This window comes from Boleophthalmus pectinirostris, unplaced genomic scaffold, assembly GCF_026225935.1.
Source record: "Boleophthalmus pectinirostris isolate CB_2022bp ecotype Guang Dong unplaced genomic scaffold, ASM2622593v1 HiC_scaffold_13, whole genome shotgun sequence".
NCBI lineage: Eukaryota > Metazoa > Chordata > Actinopteri > Gobiiformes > Gobiidae > Boleophthalmus > Boleophthalmus pectinirostris.
In genome coordinates this window covers 21,286,485-21,305,214 of record NW_026571036.1, presented here as the reverse complement: position 1 = coordinate 21,305,214, position 18,730 = coordinate 21,286,485, and the positions used below count along the sequence as shown (strand labels likewise).

Below are 18,730 nucleotides of genomic sequence, written 5' to 3'. Positions count from 1 at the left end.
CGTAAAGCCATACTGTACAATACATACATACATACATACATACAATACATACATACATACATACATACATACAATAGATACAATACAAAGCTGAGGCATTCTAAAAGTACAAAATAATTAAAAGCCTCTATGCCACATGGTACATGCCTTGATCTGCCATGTGGTATTAAAGGCTTTTAATTATTTTGTACACTGAAGAGCACCAAAAGGACAATTTTGCACAATTTCTGTAGATCCAAATAGCACTTCTACTACTGTAGAACATTCTAGACAAAGAAATAACATTTCCAGAGAGAGTAGGAGGCAGAGCTTTCACTAAAAAGTTACATATGTGCCTTTTTAAATGATCACAGACTGTAGACTATAGTCTATTTACAGCATGTCTGCAACCTGCATTTCATTAAGATCTACATTGTGTTCAACCACTCAACCTCGTAGCTGCTGTTACTAAAATTTGAAAAAGGATATATAGTTTAAATGGTTGTTTTCTTCAGTGTTCGTGACTTCCTTCTGCTATGATTTTATTCTGAAATCTTACCGGAAGATATCGGTTCTTTCTGTACCTTGACACGTCTCAGTCTCCGGACTGTCCGCTGATCGTCGAACCCAAACCTCAGCTGTGCACGTCACCGGTGCGCGCTCCCGCCGCTGCCCGAACATCCCTCTTTCTCTCTCGCTCTTTCTGTCCCTCTCTCCTCCTTTACTCAGAGTTACCACTTCACTTCTCCAAGGACTGTCTCCAAACTTTGCTTTTACGCGCGTGTGCCCAGAGCGCGCCGGACTTTTGGATAAAGTTCTTTTTCTTGTTTTAAATTTTTGAGGGGAACTTTTTGTTGGACACTTTTGTGCGTCAGGACGATGTTACTGAGAGGAGACCAGCTGCCGCTCCAATAAAACATGTAAGTAGCCGGTCATCTGTGTAGAAAAGGCGCTCAACTCTAACCTTAAAGCTGTAAAGTTCAAGTTTGGCACGTCTGCAAAGTTTGTGGGGCTACATTTCTCCCGATGTAAAGTTGAGGGTGAAGGGGAATACGCGCTCTCATGTCATGTCAAGTCTTCTAACCGGGGATGTAACGTTTTAAGTGTGCTCATTTGTAAATGTCCAGATGCTAAAAGAAGAAAAGATGAAATTACAACAAAACAAAATGATCTGAAACAAAGAAAATAAGCAGACGTGATTGTCGCGTTTTTTTAAGTTTATGGGCACTTGTCCATAGAATGACGCAAGTTATTATAAAAACATGAAATATATTTAAAATGTTCTAATTGGCGAAAAGTTGAGTTGTTAAATTGTTTTGTTGTGTTCAAAAATCCAATGTCCAATATAATCCTAATATTTAATGGTACAGTTGTATTATGAAATCTGATCTTTTGTAGGCCCCTGCTTATTTATTCGCAGTTTCGTCAATTTCAGATGTAAAACAAAGTTGGCACGTTACATTAAAACTTAAATAAATACTTTCATGCAGCTTTAACGTTGCTTTTTAACTTGCTTATTGCTGTAGTTTGGCCCTGAGCTGGAGTGCGGCTATTAGCTGATGGAAACTGTAATCATAGCTCAGTTGTGGTGTTTCGTCGCCTTTAAAATTCTTTATGTTGGCTTCTTCAGTCTGACCAAAATGGTGGTTTCAGACAAACTCACAGTGTTTGCTTTGACTTTAAGTATTGGTCCAGTATATCCATGTCATGTCACTTTCTGGTGTTGAACAGTTTTATTTCTGAGCTTGTAATAGTGAGATTTAGTGGATGGTCGAATGATAATCACATAATTCTAATAATAGACTCTTAAAGCTGTTTTCCAATTTTGTAAATATTCCTTCACTTTTTGGACTTGGTTACAGAAGTGTGGCTGACATTTTCGCAACCTTGGTTTCTCTCAGTGATATAGCTAAGTGACTAATCCTAACCCTCTTGCTTAAGGACACAACAGCGGTATAGGACATGGGTAGCAGGGGTCAAACTGTCAACCGTGGCGCTAGAGTTTGGCCCTGCTTTATAAGACTGACTCGCTCTATGTCAGTAGACTGGAACCAAACCTCTTATCTCTGTCTATTTTATCAAGAATGAGTTTTCTTATTTTGAAAAACTTATATTTCAGCTCAAACGTAATAGTCTCTCAAACTATTCTTTTGTCTTTGCGGACTCAGTGTTGTGCAAACGCCAGAATGATCTTGAATCTCTCTCCTTATACCTTACAGCCTAAACCCAAACATAGAGAGAGGCTCCTTTGTAAATGCGCTTGAATATAATCAGCTCTAATTTCCCATGTTCCACCTCTGGCTTCACTTCCACAGTTTGGGAATAGATGGATTGTGGGATTATCCTTTTTTTTTTTTTTCCATTCCGGAGCGCTGCTGGGAAAGGCTGTTCCATGATGCCTTTGGCTGCCTATAGACTCTGCATATGTTTACAATCTACATCAGCCCCGGTGTGAGACCAGAGGAGACGGAGGATTCAAACCAGGGAGGCTTTCCTCAAAGATGACTCCATAATAGTGACGGGGCAATAAAAGACAAGACAGAAGACTTTGTAGATGCAATGAGTGTTAATACGTTGCAGTGACATCCAGTTGGGGAGGTGTTCTACATGTATTTCTATGGTGGAGTGTTTCTGTAGTAACCATGATTGACTGAAAACTCACGAAAAAATACAAAATTAAATTAAACAACACATTTTGAGCCTGTGATCAATACAAAATGTGACTTTAGTCTGAAAAAATATTTAAAGCTGCACTGCGTAACTTCTCTAATGGGGATTCGTGGACATGTTATTGCATTGCCTGTACATGTTCCACAGTTTTAAACATATAGCTTGTTAATAATCAGTTGGTTTTATCACTTTTTTTGTCCTCTGTATGTTCATAGAGATAAGTGCCATTCTGTGGAACATTCCAGATAAAGGCATCACATCATGGAGACAAATAGGCGGTTACACAGTACACAATTAAAGTGAAGTGAAAGTACATTTCTTATTAAAGAGATTGTTTCTTCTTCACTTACATACCTGGAGTTGTGGTTTGTTTCATTCACTCGTTTAACACATAAACACTGTGATGTCCTGTGGTGATACAAGAAGTGCTCCACTGTGTTTTTAAACTCAATACATCTTCACTAGAATCATTTGGATGATTTCAGCCCTGGAATGTTCAATCTCTACTGAACTAAAGGTAAAAGGTAAGATGAAAACTACAACTTCATGATATCACAAGCTGGAACAGAGCATTTTGAGCTTTGGAGATGTGGACAGACTAATAATAAATAGAGATGTAACAAAAAACGAAATATCATGATATTGTATTGTCAAAGTTCGCACAATAATACAGTGGGCCGTCACAAAATATCAAATCACAAGTCTCTTGGATTAAATTAAGAGTTATGGTGCAGCAGTAGTTACAAGAAAAGACAGAGGGAACTACATAGACCATTTCAATGCAGACTACATGAAGAAATAAGAGTTCTAAGCACTTTTAAGTCTTAGTTCTTTGGATTAAGTCTTGTCAAGGCATTTTAAGAGTAAAATGTAGCATATCAACAGTTCTCTTAGCCTTCACAAAATATTGCAATAAATACTGTACCATGAGGTTCATACCGTGACAATATCGTATTGTGAGACTTGGATATCGTTACACCTCTAATAATAAAGGGTTACTCAAATGTGTGAATGAAGCAAAACACAACTCCAGGTATGGTTTTAACATTAAACATGACTTACAAGAATACATTTTGTGCAATATAGTACTTTTGCGTAATACAGGACGTTTAACTGAAATGGCAGAGTCAAATTGTGTAACATTGACTCCACATGACCTGTTTTGTACCTGCTGAATTGTATAACTCCCCAGATGGCAGTGGGACAATGAACTCATTTTAAGTCAATGGATCTGCTCAGTTTATGTCAACACTACTGGACTGAAGGCTACAGGACTGGACCAATTGGTAAAACGTAATTTCATCAATTTTTGTATGTTTCTAGGCAACAGTGAAGTCAACTCATTCCTGTTTTCTGATGTCAAGGGGAAAGTAACTAGAAAACAAATATGGTCATGGATACATGTCCAGAGAATTAGGTAAAACTTTGTCCTCTCATAAACATTATCTTTTCAAAATATATTTTTTCATTCTAGTAATTTGGAGATGGAAAACATTGTAATTATTAGTGAGAAAGGTCATGCACTGTTTTGATATTTAATGGCAAGTGACTGTGGATAGAGATGTCAATTTGAGTAATAGCTGAGATAAACAGGATGTAGAATTCAGGTGTGGCTCAAAATTGTCATTGTGGTTTGCCGATGTGATTGCTGAATGTTTGTGTATCTATGTATTACTTAATTACTTTAAGATCCCTCATTATGCAATTTAGACTCTTGAGAGCTTTAAGCCATATTATAATGCTGTAACCTCCTTACAAACATACCTGGAAATCTGTTTTGTTTCATTCACACGTTTGAGTTTTTTTTTATTATTAATCAGTTTACATCCCCAAAGATGCTCGGTTCCACCTTATGTGATGATTCTAGTGAAGGAGTATGGAATTTAAAAACAAAGTGGACCACGTCCTGTCTTACCACATGACATTACAAGCTGGAACAGAATGTTTTCTACTTGAGAGAAGAATTAAGTGTAAATATGCAGGGTTTGTCTGTTAACCATGTGTGAATGAAATGAAATAAACTCTGGTTGTGTTTTTGATGGCGAAACAACAACAACAGAAATCTTAAAAATACATAATATGGGCCCTTCAGAAGATAATAACTAGGAATTTTAGTTTAGGGAAAACTATTTTTACTTCATCTGGGATGTTGTAGAAGCAGGGATGGATAAACCGTATAACATATACTTTGGACTATAAGTCACACTTTTTTTCATGGTTTGGGTTTGGGTTTGGGTTGTTTCATAGTGGGTGTGACTTATACTCCAGTGCGACTTACATATTAAAATTTTCACACTGACAGGCGCGAGAGGGCGCTCAAGGCTTGTGTGTCAGTATCTGCTACTCCTATTACTCCTGTACCACTGTCACTTCGCACTCTACTGCGCATGTCTCTTGCAGTAAGGGTCTCTGTCCCGCTGCAAGTAGTGAAATATTCAGCAGAAAACAGTACTCGAGCAGCAGAAAGAAAGTTTGGAATGAGCGAAAAACTTGCGAGGGACTGGTGAAAGGCAGGGCTGGAGAACACAGCTTCACAGCAACCAGGAGGGTGGGCCATGCAACTTTCCTGGAAGTCAGTGGTTGGATCGACAAAGCCTGGACTTCACTGACAACCGAAACCATCCTGCCGGGATTCAGAAAGGCCAGAATAATTCTAACTGGAACTGATACTGAGTCTGAGGACAGCTACACAGAAGCAGTACTCTGTTTACCTTGTGGTCACAGAGTTGCTCAGAAGTGACACTACAGATGAAGAATTCGATGGATTTAGTGATCTAGAGTGAGATGGAGAGTTTGGTAAACTTGTTATGTTGTTTGTGCTATAGTTATCTGAAGAACTCTTAATATGCAACTGCCTTTTGTTCTCTATTCTATTGTTATTATTATAACTTGCCTTTCGAGATGAAATGTCGGTCCCTCCCGGGTCTCTGATTTTATAAAATACATTTTCTCCAAAGAGTACGACTTGTAGTCCGGTGCAACTTATATATGTTTTTTTCTTCTTCATTATGCATTTTTTGGCTGGTGTAACTTATACTATGGAGCAACATATAGTCAGAAAAATAGGGTAGAAGCAACTACCTCTTCTGTGTCATGGTTCAAATAGGCTCTATTCACGCGCTTATGTCACAAACCAGGAAGGCGTTTGCAAAGATGCCATTACAACTTTCGGTGTAGTTAGCAACACTTGGCTCGCCTAACATGGATCTATTAAAACAGACTGTGATAAAACCTAATGAAGTAAATGTGATCAGTGGTAAAATGAAGACTGCATATGTATGTACTGTTTAGAATTATCTAAAATTTGATGCCTTCGTCTCTTCTATTCACATGTACCCAGTGCGCTCGGAGTCGTGTGTCAGTGGGGAAATGATAAAAACAGGTGTGGGTGTAATTGTTGATTAGCCGAACATAATGGAACGCTGCAATCACATTTAGATGACGAAAACTGAGCCTGGGAATTTGTAATCACTTTTTTCCAAACGTCTCCCTGGTTTTCCTTGAATAGAGCTTATAGAGTAAGAGAAATAATTGAGTGGGTGGGGCTAACAGTTCATTCATAAACATATTCTTCAGACATCCTTAAAAATCAGGTACAGTCCCCTTACTTTCATTGTAAGAGCCTTAGTTCTGTCTACATAATATTCTGGGGCACTTTTTTTTATGTATTTCCACATGTATAATAATCTGAAATGGCTTTTTGTGTGTAAAAAATGAACTGACGCATTTTTCACTACTCGTGACAGATACAGTTATCCAACCATATAGAAACAACTACCTGTTATTATTTCATATAGACCCTTCTCTGTCAGGATCAACATAAAGATAAAAGAAACGACTTTGTTAGTATGCCATATTATAACATATTTCCATATTTTTAAATAATCAGAAATTTGTGTAAAAAGTGAGACTGTAGAACATTGTCGGTACAATTTGGACGGTACATCTGGAAGTAACTACTCGAGACAGATAGATTACTTAATTAACTTAATGAGAACTATATATATATATATATATATATATATATATATATATATATATATATATATATATCGGTCACTATCACACTTAGACGCTTCTCTGCCATGGTTCAATGTTAAAAAAAAGTGAGTGGGCGGGGCTAATAGTTCATTCATAAACATATTCTTCAAAGTTGGGCACAGTCTCTTTAAATTTATTATAAGAACCCTTTTGTCCACATGATATTTTGGGGGGGCTTGTCATTTTTGAATATATTTCCACATTTACAATAATCTGAAATGACTCAGAACTCCAGCAGCACGAAAAACAATGGCACATTCACATTAGCTGTCACATTAGTTGCTATGTTTACGCTGTGTTTCTCAGTCTCTGTGGCTGTAGCGCCTGCTCTGTGTTCTGACGTTTGCTATGACCCTGTTGTGATGCACACTTTTACCCAGTGAGGTGTTTATGGAAGAAATGTCGAATCAATAAAAATTTTGTCTTAATATGGATATAGTCAAAGGCCTCCAACTACGTCTCATGCTGGTTGTTTGACTTTTCAAGAATTTTTATAGACCTTTTTGAAGCATATGTGAGATTGAAGGTTCATATTTGATAAATCTATGGGCTGAGCAATAACATCTATGCCCCTGTATGTATTAAGTGATTAAAGGAGCTGCGTGTCATTTCACTACCTGCTTTTCTTAATTGAGAGGTTATTGCTTTGCTTAGAAGAGACATGTCAAACTCAGGCCCGGGGACCAAATTTGGCCTGTGATATAATTATATTTGGCCTGCGAGAATTTTTCAGATGTGTATTAGAGCTGGCCCGACTGGCTATAGAGACATTATTTATTTAAAATTTAGTTATTAAACATTTATTTTAATAAGAAAAGGTTTAACATTACATATCTCGAAAGAAGAGAAAACATGCAGATATTGCTGAAATTTTTCAATAAATATTTAGTTTGGCCGACAACTTAGTTTTTAATTTTGGCCCTCTGTGAATTTGAGTTTGACACCCCTGGCCTAGAATACAGTATGGCATTGCGTATATTTACCTCCATGGGGAAAAACAAGCAGCTGACAGCGCGTGACCAAGTTATAGATAAGATCTGTGGAGAGGCTAGTCCACTCACAGTAAGAAAACATTCATGCAAGCAAACAAAGACTGTAATATCTCCATGGAGACAAGCAGGTGGCAGAACCTCCACTACTCTTTCAGATATGAATTTGTTGTTGTTTTTGTGGTCCAGATTATATGAAATTTATTGTATTTATTAATGTGATATTAGCTTCAAATTATAAATCAGAAGGTACATCAATATTTTGACGAGCCCTATACAAAAATACAATACAAAAAACAAACTGAATTGGACTGAACTGAGCAGTAGTTTCTCCAAATACTTTTTTACACTTACCACTTACGATTACTTGAATAATTTTGATTTGAAATAATGATATTCTTACTTCAGTACAGTACTTCTCTACCCACCTCTGATTTGGTTGTAACAGTGGATCCTGTAGCTTGCAATGATTGATACTCAGAAACTGTTAAAGGGACAGTCCTGAATTTTGTACATAGGATCTCATTTCCTAGTGAGTCAGAGTGTTGGAGATGTGTGAAGACACTTTTTAAAATATTCCATCGAGTCCTTGCATTTGCAGAGGTCGCTGGTGCTAGGCTAGTACATGTCAATGGCCATAGTTAGCCTGCCACTAAAAACAGTCTTACCCCACTCCACAAAACACCCGAAGCAAAACAACCATAATGTCAGACTGTTGATGTGAATGTCTGTGTCGATAGAATAATTTTCAAGTAAAACCAGCCTTGCATTTGAAGGATTTATGCCCGAGCAGAAGCAGAGAGTTGTACTTCTTGATAGAAAACTTGCCAGTGGCAGACTGATATCACCTAGCACCTGTCTTACCAGCAAAGTAAAATTCCGCTGCTGCTGAGAAAATAGTCCCTCAACATGTGACGATTCATGTGATGCAAGGTTAGGTTTATTTCAGACATTCTTCTATCAACACAGACATTTACATCGACAGTCTGGCACAATAATAGATTTGCTTCGTGCGTTTTGTGGAGTGGGTAAGACTGTTTTTAGTGGCAGGCTAACTATGGCCATTGACATGCACTAGCCTAGCACCAGTGACCTCTGCAAATACAAGGACTGGAGGTAAGTGTCTCCACATGTCTCCAACACTCTGGCTAACTAGGAAATGAGGTCTTATGTCCAAAATTCTGTCCCTTTAAGTAAGTGATGTGAGCCTTGCCCCAGTCCGAAGCAATCAGCACATTTCTTGTTTCTTTTTTACTCTTTCTTTCCTTTTACATGAAAAGCTGGATTTGGACTTTGTTTGATATCCAAATATTGATGTCCAAACTTTGGCCCTTAGACTTGCAGGTAAATTGGCTCATATGTCCGATAAGCAGTACTTTAACATGCAGTTTTTCTTTTAAATCTACCTTTGTTAAACCATTATCAAATGTTTAGTGTTTCCTATTGAGGATCTAAGCATGAATAAAGGTGTGGTGGCTCATTCTATCTATTCACGATACTGACCACCAGACTATGGCCCTTCGCTTCATCTGTTTTTCGATACCCAGCCCTTAATGAAAAAAGTTAGGTCAGTTTCTTCGAGCTGTTATCAGAGCCACACAGAGCATCTCCTCCACATATTCCCTTCTATCAATGAGACACTTGTTTAAGAGTGACAAGTTTCGGTCACCCATTTAAACTGCTCTCCTCTTCACTGAGAAGGTTAAACCCCTTTTACGTCACACTCAGAACTATCCAGGTCTCCACAGTGACCCATATCTGGAGCTGGTTCAATGCGGCGTCTGGTTATTCTGAAGAATGTGTTTAATTAAATATGTGAGATTTTTGAGACCAGTGACATTAAAGGGGCAGAATTTGATACAGGGTGATGGCTACACTGGCAAAGGTAGTAATGTCAGTTTGAACCAGCGCCATGCCTGTAAATTCCTTTGCCCAGCCAGTGCAACTTGTATGTGTAAATAGAGATCAGGGTTTGTATTACAATAAGACCAGACCACGTGAACTGACTTTCCGTCTTGGTGCCTGTTCATTTATACCATAGTAGTGGTGTAACAATAACTGAAATATCGTGATATATCGTCAAAGGGCTCACACTAATATGGTGGATTGTCACAATATATTGAATGCCTTGTTTTATAATAGCAACAGTTATAAAACATCAGGAACTACACATCCCATGATTCATTTCACCACAGACAACATAAAGAAATAGAGTTTTTTACTTTAATTCTTCAGATTATGACAGTAATGATTCACACCAAAGTCTTGTCAAGGTATTTCAAAAGCAAGAAGTATCCTACCCAAAACATCTATTAGCCTCTCCAAAAGATCACAATAAATATCGTGTCGTAACAATATCGTACCGTGAGTTTTGGATATCGTTACATCCCTATACCATAGACATTAAACTAGTGGAAAATGAGTTCAATACTAATACAATAGATCACTCAAACCCTCCAAAGATGTAATTACAGGTTATGACAAATCAAGATGTTTCAAATGTTTTAAATGTCCTATATTATACAAAAAGGCCATGTTAAAATGTTGTTACTTCATCATAAACATACTTGGATTTGTGTTTTGTGTTTCATTCACTTACTTTTAGTCTGTCTACATCTCCAAACCTCAAAATGCTCAGCTACATTTTACTTTTAATTCAGTAGAGATGGGCAATTCCAGGACTGAAATGATCCAAATTGTTTTAGTGGAGGTGCATGGAGTTTAGAAACACAGTGGAGCACTACCTGTATTACCACATGAGATCACAAGGAAGGAGTGTTTTTAGTTTGTGAGAAAAACTCTGCCTAAATACTCCAAGTATGTTTGTAATGCAGAAATAACATTATAACATAGATCAGAAAATAACGTAGTATGGATCCTTTAACAGTTAAAACAGGCAGCTAAATAATACAATGTTTAGGTTCATGTGGTATGAAAGCTTCTTATACGCATCTATTGACAACAAAACCTCCTCTTTTAATGTTTTGTTTATGGATAGAGTACAAAAATCCCATGAATATGCTGTCATTAAAAGTCCATTATATAGGAATTAGTCTCACCATTGGTTTAAAAGAAGAGGCGACGTTTCATTAGGCCTGTGACTATAGCAACTTCATGTTCAGTAAATTTGAGCTGGAGCAATAATTTTGGTGGTTCTATATTTATCCTATGTACATTTTTCTTTGTGCCAGTGAGTAATCTAGTATCATGTATTTGTTGTACTATAAAATGTGAGCTGTACAGGGTCAGATGATTAATTTCTATCACTCAGAAGTAAATACAAAAGTAATAAAATGTGTTATTGTGACAGTCCCATGTTAAAGTGTCGTTAAAATATTTTTAGATTATCTCCAAAAGTACAGTTCTTGTGGCATCTGCGTATGTTGTGAAGTGCTCCCAGTTCAAATCACTGCACACTGCATCTGACGTGTTTATTTTTAATATGTTTCTTACTTATTTTCCCATTAAACACTTTAATTATTTCCTTTATTGCTGTTATTAGATAATCCTTTGTTGTGTAATGAGTTTTATTGTTTTATCATTTGCAGAGTAACAAAATAATTTCCTCTATGGTTAAACAAAGTGATGATGATGATTCTCATAGGACTGCATAATAGTCGTGCACTTCATGGTCCGTAGAAATACATGTAGAGCTGGTGAAGTGAGCGCGAATGCTCCATAGTGAATGAATGTAATGGATTTTTTACTACGGCTCGAACTGGTGAAAGGCCCAAAGCTGCTGTAAAGGGACCAGCCCTTATATCCTGGTGTATTTGTTTGGGTTACATCTGTTATTTTAAAGGGTTTCAGGGTCATATGTCACATTCCACTAAAGAAAACTCCATTTAAGGAATAAACAATCGATCAATTAATTTATTTGGATTTATATAGCAAAACACAATGATCACAGAAAAATTACAAGAAAACTAAATCAGGACAGAGCATAGGATACGCCAAGGATAAACTAGTCTAAACCAGGGGCTATCCAAACTTTTTTCATCAAGTGGCTTATTCACATTCAAATATTGCTGTGCTGTGTCGATAAATCGCCAAGAGAGTTTTTACCATATTATTTTGTGACAGTGCTACAATGTGCTGCTTGTTTAAAGGAAGGAAACTGGCTTGTTCACTGTTTAATGATGAAAGTGGGTGTATTTCATATTCTCTTTGGACAGATAATATCACAGCCATGATAAGATATGAGTCAGTAATGCCCAGTGCAAAAGTCTGAGTGTTCTTTTAGTTAGTAACACACACTAAACAAAATGTACTTAAGTAAGAAGCTGAAAGCCTTTATTCTTTACTGAACCGTATCAGATTGATTTTAAACATACTGCTCAAAACCATTTTTTCAGGAGACAGACAGTTACTCTAGAAGTGCTGGACAGGGCCGTAGAACGTCCTCAACTCATCAGCAGGACCAATATCTGCTCTTTTGTGCAAGAAGGAAGAGGTTGAGCAGTGCCCGTGATCTACAGAATGACCTCGAACAGGCTCCTGGAGTGAAGAAGTGGGGGCCACAGAAAATATTGAGAAGCATTTTGAGTTGCAGAAATTAAATTCTGTCATAATGGAGTAGCCTGCCACATCATTATTTCACTTTGATTTTCAGAATGTCTATAAAATAAAGCCCTCTGTAATCTGAACATTTTATTTCCATTAAAGGAGGTGGCATCCTATTGTTCCTAAGACCATTCTTAGGAACAGTCTTAAGGCCTTCCTGTCCATATTTGTATAGATATCCAGCATATTTTTTTTTTTCACACTAAGTTCTGATGTGTTTTCAAAGTGTTCCTTTAATTTTTTTGAGCAGTGTGTGTCATATTGAATCAAAAATGCACTGTACTGAGACACACATCGTATCATAGCCTATGTACTGACGTATGTATCGTATCAGCAACTTTTTAATGATACCCAGCCCTAGTCAGTAAAGTGAACAATTCAAATGAAAGTGTTTTAGCACAGACTGAACTATATGCAAGACCTTTATTCAAGATTAGAAACTAAATGGGCCACACTGCATAATGTCTTAAACAATTACAGTGAAAAACTACTTGTGCATTTGAGCTAATTCACCAGAAAGCCAGAGGGACAAGAAAAATGAGTGAGTGGGCCATAGCTAGGACTTGATTATAGGCTTGAACAATGATATAAAAAAAGAAAGAGAAGTAAGAAAGAAGAAGAAGTAAGAAATAAAACATATGTTATGAATTTGAATACCTTCAAACTGTCACAAAGAAGGTGACATCTCCCAAAATCACATTTCTAACATTCTTCGGACTGTCTCTTCTCCTCTGTCACTGTAACGTCCAGTATCTTTGCTTTTCAAAATGTCCGCCCGAGGCCAGTCCTGGGTGCATGAATTGGAGCCTTTATGTGGTCAGGTCTGTGGTCTTGGTGGACTACTTGGGGAGGAGGGGACAGAGGAAGGACCCCGTGCTCCCACAAAGACTGGACTTGAGTCTGAATGTCAGCACATGCATGAATTTGTGTGTGTGCAGTGGACAGTGGTTCACATAGACACTGTTCTGTTCTGAGAGGCTTTTAATATTAATGCCAGTGGCTGCATGCGCATAAGTGCACCACAATGGAAAGGTGGGACAGATCCAAAGACTTCATTAAAAGTTTGGGGTTCTCTCCACAACTCTCTGCTATTCTTTCTGCACCTTTTGAATTTTAAATCTGGGCTTCAACATTTCATTTCTACTTATTTAAACAGAAGGATAATGAAGTATTGTAAAGACTAAGAATAAATATTGAACTGCAGATGTTTTTTATAAGGGAGGACAGAAATCTTGTACTTTGCACTGCAGCAATGACATGAGTGTAAAATACTGCATTTTATTGGCTGTGTGCTAGAAGGTCTGTTCTGTGAATACTTCTCTAACTTGGGACATAAAGCTCTTCATCTATCAGAGGAGCAGTAGTCACACTGTGGCAGCCACGTCTCCCAGTCTGGCCCAGGACAGCTGTGGTTACAGAAGTAGTATGTGTGTTCAGAGTGCTATGCATTTTTTCACTTTTATGTTGCTGCTCATTGCATTTGCACCTCTACAAGAATTTTGGTGTGCCTTTTCTGTTTCACCTGATAAAAAAGTGCCTCACCACAATCAAAGGGAACTAACAATAGACGGACATAAGGCTGTTGAGTTTTTTCGAGCAAACAGTAGTGTTACGCTGTTATTTAAATGGACTGGAGCAGATTTCGTGCCACAAGATCCTTCAGGATAAAACTACCTCAAGATTGAGCACATGTGGAAAAAAGATGTTTTTTTTCTTTTGTGCGTGCTAACATTTGGCTTGAAAGAAAGGTGCTCAGTTACATTTATTTACTATAAAATATTGCAAAATCTTAACTTATGGACTCTAGCTTGTCTTGAGACAGGATGTTTTGAGCCCATGTTATTTGGTGACAAAGCCTGTCTGTCATTACTCTTCATTCTCTTATGTTTTTTTTGTTTGTTTTTGTTTTTGTTTTTTTTTTTGACATATTTCTGTTTGAGACGAATGGGAGGTCATGCTCTGTTTAACCATCCAACCTGTCTGTGTTTGGTAAACACTGGGGAAGTGTGTTTTTAGGAAGTTCTCCTCATTTGTTTCTATCACAAACAAATATCTGAAGTGTCATCATTCAGATTTATCCTCAAACTGACTGAGCTGTTTACAGAGAACAGGCCTGATCTCCAGAGCCATTCAGACGGCTCTGTCTCAGTCAGTTTGTGAGTGCGTTTGAATTAAGGTGCACTACTGTTCTGCTGAAGAGTCAACCAGTTTCTTGTCTCCGTGGAGATGTCCTTGCTTTACCTATAGGTCCCATTGTGTGACATTTAACATATTTATTCCCAGGTTAATAAGCAGATAGTGCTGTTAGGACAAGTTTCAGGTCAGACAATACATCAAAGCGTCTATGCATAAGGCATCCGGATGGCAAGCTACGGCTCTGAGGTCAGATCTGTGGATCATTAATTATTAGCAAAACACTTGTAATCAAATAAATTCAAGACAGATATATTTAAAGCCATACTATGGAACATTCCAGGTAAACCAATAATATCTTGATGGAGATAAACCGGCAGATGACCGTCCAACAGAAAAGCTTTGTGCATGATGATGATGATGATGATGATGATGATGTAAGATGATTTACAAATGCCAGTTGTCCATCAGTTCACATATGATTTCTCTTGCCCTCACCCAGTCTGGATGAGCCTGTTTTACCATAAGGGAAGTAGTGGCATTGTTTACTAAATAAAAACCTTTGATGGTTTAACTAGAAAACTCACGCTGCTTTTCAGGAACAGGAGTTGTTGGAAACATTGTTTCTTATACAGCAGAGGACACACTGGAATCTGTTGGATGAAATGTTTTTTGTGTAATGTAGATTTGCAGGAGTAAAAGTATCTTACTAGTGTATAATCCTACTTAGTCACATTAAAAGATTTGAGTTCAGTTTTCAGGAGTGGGGCTGCAAGATTAACTGCAATGAATGGAAACAAAGGCTGCAGTTTTTGAAGTTCCAAAATTTCTTCCACAAACAACAAAATATCCAGTTTTGTTTTACGTAAAACTGCTAATCCTGTAGTTTAGATTTTATAACATACATCTCAAATCAAACAGAAAAATTGCAATTCAGTATTTTTACAAATCAGGCCTAGCATGGAGTGTTGTAGTGTGTATTTAAAATGATCAGTGAGTGATTGGTTGAGAGGCAAAGTACCTCAACAGACTTTGAGTTTATGGTTGGATTTGTACATACAGCTCAGGTTAATTGAAAAAACATGCCCTGGAAATATGACTTTGACATCTTTTAAAAACATCCTCTCTTTTATCAGGAAAACTGCAGTACATGACGTTCATGGAGGTGCTATTGACATAAAATACATTTTGAATTACAGGACTCACACATCAAAGTCCAATGATGATTTACAGTTTCACAGCATTATAAAAGATCAGAGCTGTTATTGATTCCATGCTTTTAAGGCACTACAATTTTTCTCATTCACAAAGCCCTGCACTAGTCGATGTGAAATCCATTCTGCATATTAATTTAATCATTTTGTGATATTTAATCTATGCTGTATTCTGTTAAAGGGCCAAGGTAGTGTCCATCGGCTAAGGCTAAGACAAGAGAAATAGATAAGGAATGAATGCGCTACAGAAAGTATAGTTAGACATTTTATTTACCCTATATTTTATTATTGTATTATTGTATAACTGTAACTACATCTTTTGGACCTTTTTGCTTTTGTTCATTCTTATAATGCTTAAAGGTATCAGATGAATGAACCAAGTCTTGTAGCAGTCATTCTTATTTATAAGAAGATAGAAGTTAATGAGCTGTTATTCTAAAAAGCATCTTCAACTAATGATTACTGGTCCTATATTACATAAAATTGACTCTTGTGAGCTTTACTTCATGTTATAAATTTACCTCCTCAAAAACATACCTGGAGTTGTGTTTTCTTTCATTCACACATGTTTGAGTAATCCTTTATTATTATTCTGTCTACATTTCCAAAGCTCAAAATGCTCTGTTCCACCTTGTGATGTCATGAAGCAGTAGTTTTCAAACTAATAGCTACGATTTATTGTTTGTTCAGCAGAGACTGGCATTTCCAGGGCTGAAATGATCCAAATGATTCTAATGAAGGTGTATGAAGTTTAAAAACGCAGCGGAGCACATGCTGACTATGTACTTCTCATCTATGTATACTGTTTACGTAATGCAATGTTCTGACGCTTGTGACCTTTGACCTTTAGGGGGTGCACTGCTGGAGGTGGACGGTGGAGCGTGCGCGGAGTCTTTCCTCTGGTGCTGCTCTGGATGTGCCTCCACACAAATGGTAAGACACCATTTTAACATATATTATATTACTTTTACTATTATTACTATTATACTGAGCGCAGGTTTAGTGCAGGTAGTAAATAAGTGTTGTTCTCACGGCTGTTGTAAATAAACATATGTATTATAAACGATATGCATTTACAAAAGAAACTGAATGAAATTGTGTGGAGAAAAATATAAATATAATATAATATACAACTTCAACCCCTGGAAGATGAGTTTACTAATGTGAAAACTAATATCTAATCTGTCTATCTAAAGATCTAATTAAGAAGCAGTAAATATAAACACTGGCACTATAATAACATTTACCAGCAAAATGAAGCAAGATTATTTTTTTCAATTTTTCCATAGACACTCAAAACTGAATAACTTATATAGAAATAATTTGGCAAATCAATTATTTACATTTATCATTATTTATTGTCTATAAAAATTTGGGACTAAATTGGGCTCAAACCAGGATCAGCCCAGAACAAGTCAGCACTATTTGTAATTAATAATACTGCCGAATTTATGGCGGATGTACCTATTTTTATTTTTCACATAATTAAGTACAAGTTGTCATGCCCCAGGAACTATTCGTAAAAAGCAGCTGTTAGGGTCAAAACTAGACCACTGTGCTGTCTGCATATAAAGCTTTTTTATTGTCTGTGAACCAGGAAGTAAGACTTTTAGGAGAATAGTTGGTAGTTTTACCATGAAAGTTATCTGAAAGTGCTTATAAACTCATTACAGTGACTAATTATCCTAAGAATGCATTAGGAGAGTGAGTAATAAGTTTGGACCAGCAATTAAAAATGAACTAGTGGGTTTATTTTTTGCATTTTTAAGACTTAGCCCTTAAATTATCGGTAAACAATTGTCAGTAATAAGACTTGGAATGTGTAATTTAATCATCATTTTCATAAGTTCTTGCATAAATCATAGTCTTGCGATGCCTGACTCTTGTTAGTGCCCTATTGGCTGAGGCTCAGACATAACTCTCTCTCACAATAGTTGGATTGTGGAGAGCTGTGAGTGTGGGTGGTTTTATCATTTACCCAGGCCTTTGCTTCTCTATCTGTGCGCGCACACACCAGGAAACAGTGGTCAGGACAAAGCATAAATCAGGTCTATAGTGGAGAGACAACCGCATGGTGCAACAGGCGTGTGGATTAGGATCAGCATGGCATTTGGGATATTGCATCTTTTGTCATTTCCAGTTTAGATTTAGTGTTCTTGGACGTGGGTACCGCAAAATAATAACAGCATATTTGTGTTTGGTTAGGAGAAAGTGTGTATTGAATCATGTATACAGTATAAACAAAGAACTCTTATTGTTGTTGTGGAAGGGCATCTGACATAATATGGGATTCACTCCACACAAAGAGAAGATATGAAACTAAAGTTCTATCAATCCATGGACAAAACGTATTGATGTGAAGTTTTATTATAAGTTCCATGGTAAAATTAAAGGTGCACTATGTAACATTTCTGGTGGAGGGTCCATTACCTGCTTGGTAGTCTCCTTGGAGATGTTAAAACTTTACCTCAAATGTTCAACAGTATGGCATTGAACTTATCTATCTGGGAGCTATTCAGTTACAGTTCTTTCTGTGAGCAGGATTGCCTCTTCACAGATCTTACCTGTAACTTGACCTGGTGGAGACTTCAGTTCAGTTGAGTTCAGTTTACTTGCTTGTCCTGTGGAGGTAAATAAGCGATACTATACATATTCACTATAACATATTATTTAAAGCAATTATATCTCCAACCTTTAATTAGTCATACTGTAAATAGATCATTTTAAAATACATTGTCATTAAAGGGCCCATATTACGCCATTTTCTGACCTCTGTTATAGATCAAGCTGTGTTTTGTTTCATTCACACATGTTTAACACACAAACCCTGCGTATTTAGGCTGAGTTCTTCTCTCAAGCAGAAAACTCTCTGTTTCACTTTGTGATGTCATGTGGTAATACAGGTGCTCCACTGTGTTTTAAAACTCCATACACATTCACTAGAATCATTTGGATGATAAAGGTAAAAGGTAGCAGTTAACATGTAAAGTTCACTATGTGACATCACAAGGTGGAAAAGAGCTTCAGTTACAAGCAGGGGCATAGTGGGCGTGGTACGCAGCGGTCCGTCCACCCACTTCTCCCAACATGAGATATAAAAGAATAACAAATATAAAATATCTACAACTTAAATGTCAAACT

The 18,730-nt window shown here is 37.1% G+C and overlaps 1 protein-coding gene across 8 annotated transcripts in view; it reads left to right on the top strand.

Annotated features, from left to right (window-relative positions):
* Nucleotides 1-645: 645 nt before the first annotated feature.
* Nucleotides 646-18,730, top strand: part of adgrg6 (adhesion G protein-coupled receptor G6) — a 102,227-nt gene continuing 84,142 nt past the window's right edge. For all 8 annotated transcript variants that reach the window (XM_055149340.1, XM_055149344.1, XM_055149342.1 and 5 more), the window contains exons 1-2: nucleotides 646-899; nucleotides 16,440-16,522. In XM_055149340.1, coding sequence (XP_055005315.1) covers nucleotides 898-899; nucleotides 16,440-16,522 — 85 coding nt within the window. In that variant the 5' untranslated portion in view covers nucleotides 646-897. The remainder of the gene's footprint in view (nucleotides 900-16,439; nucleotides 16,523-18,730) is intronic.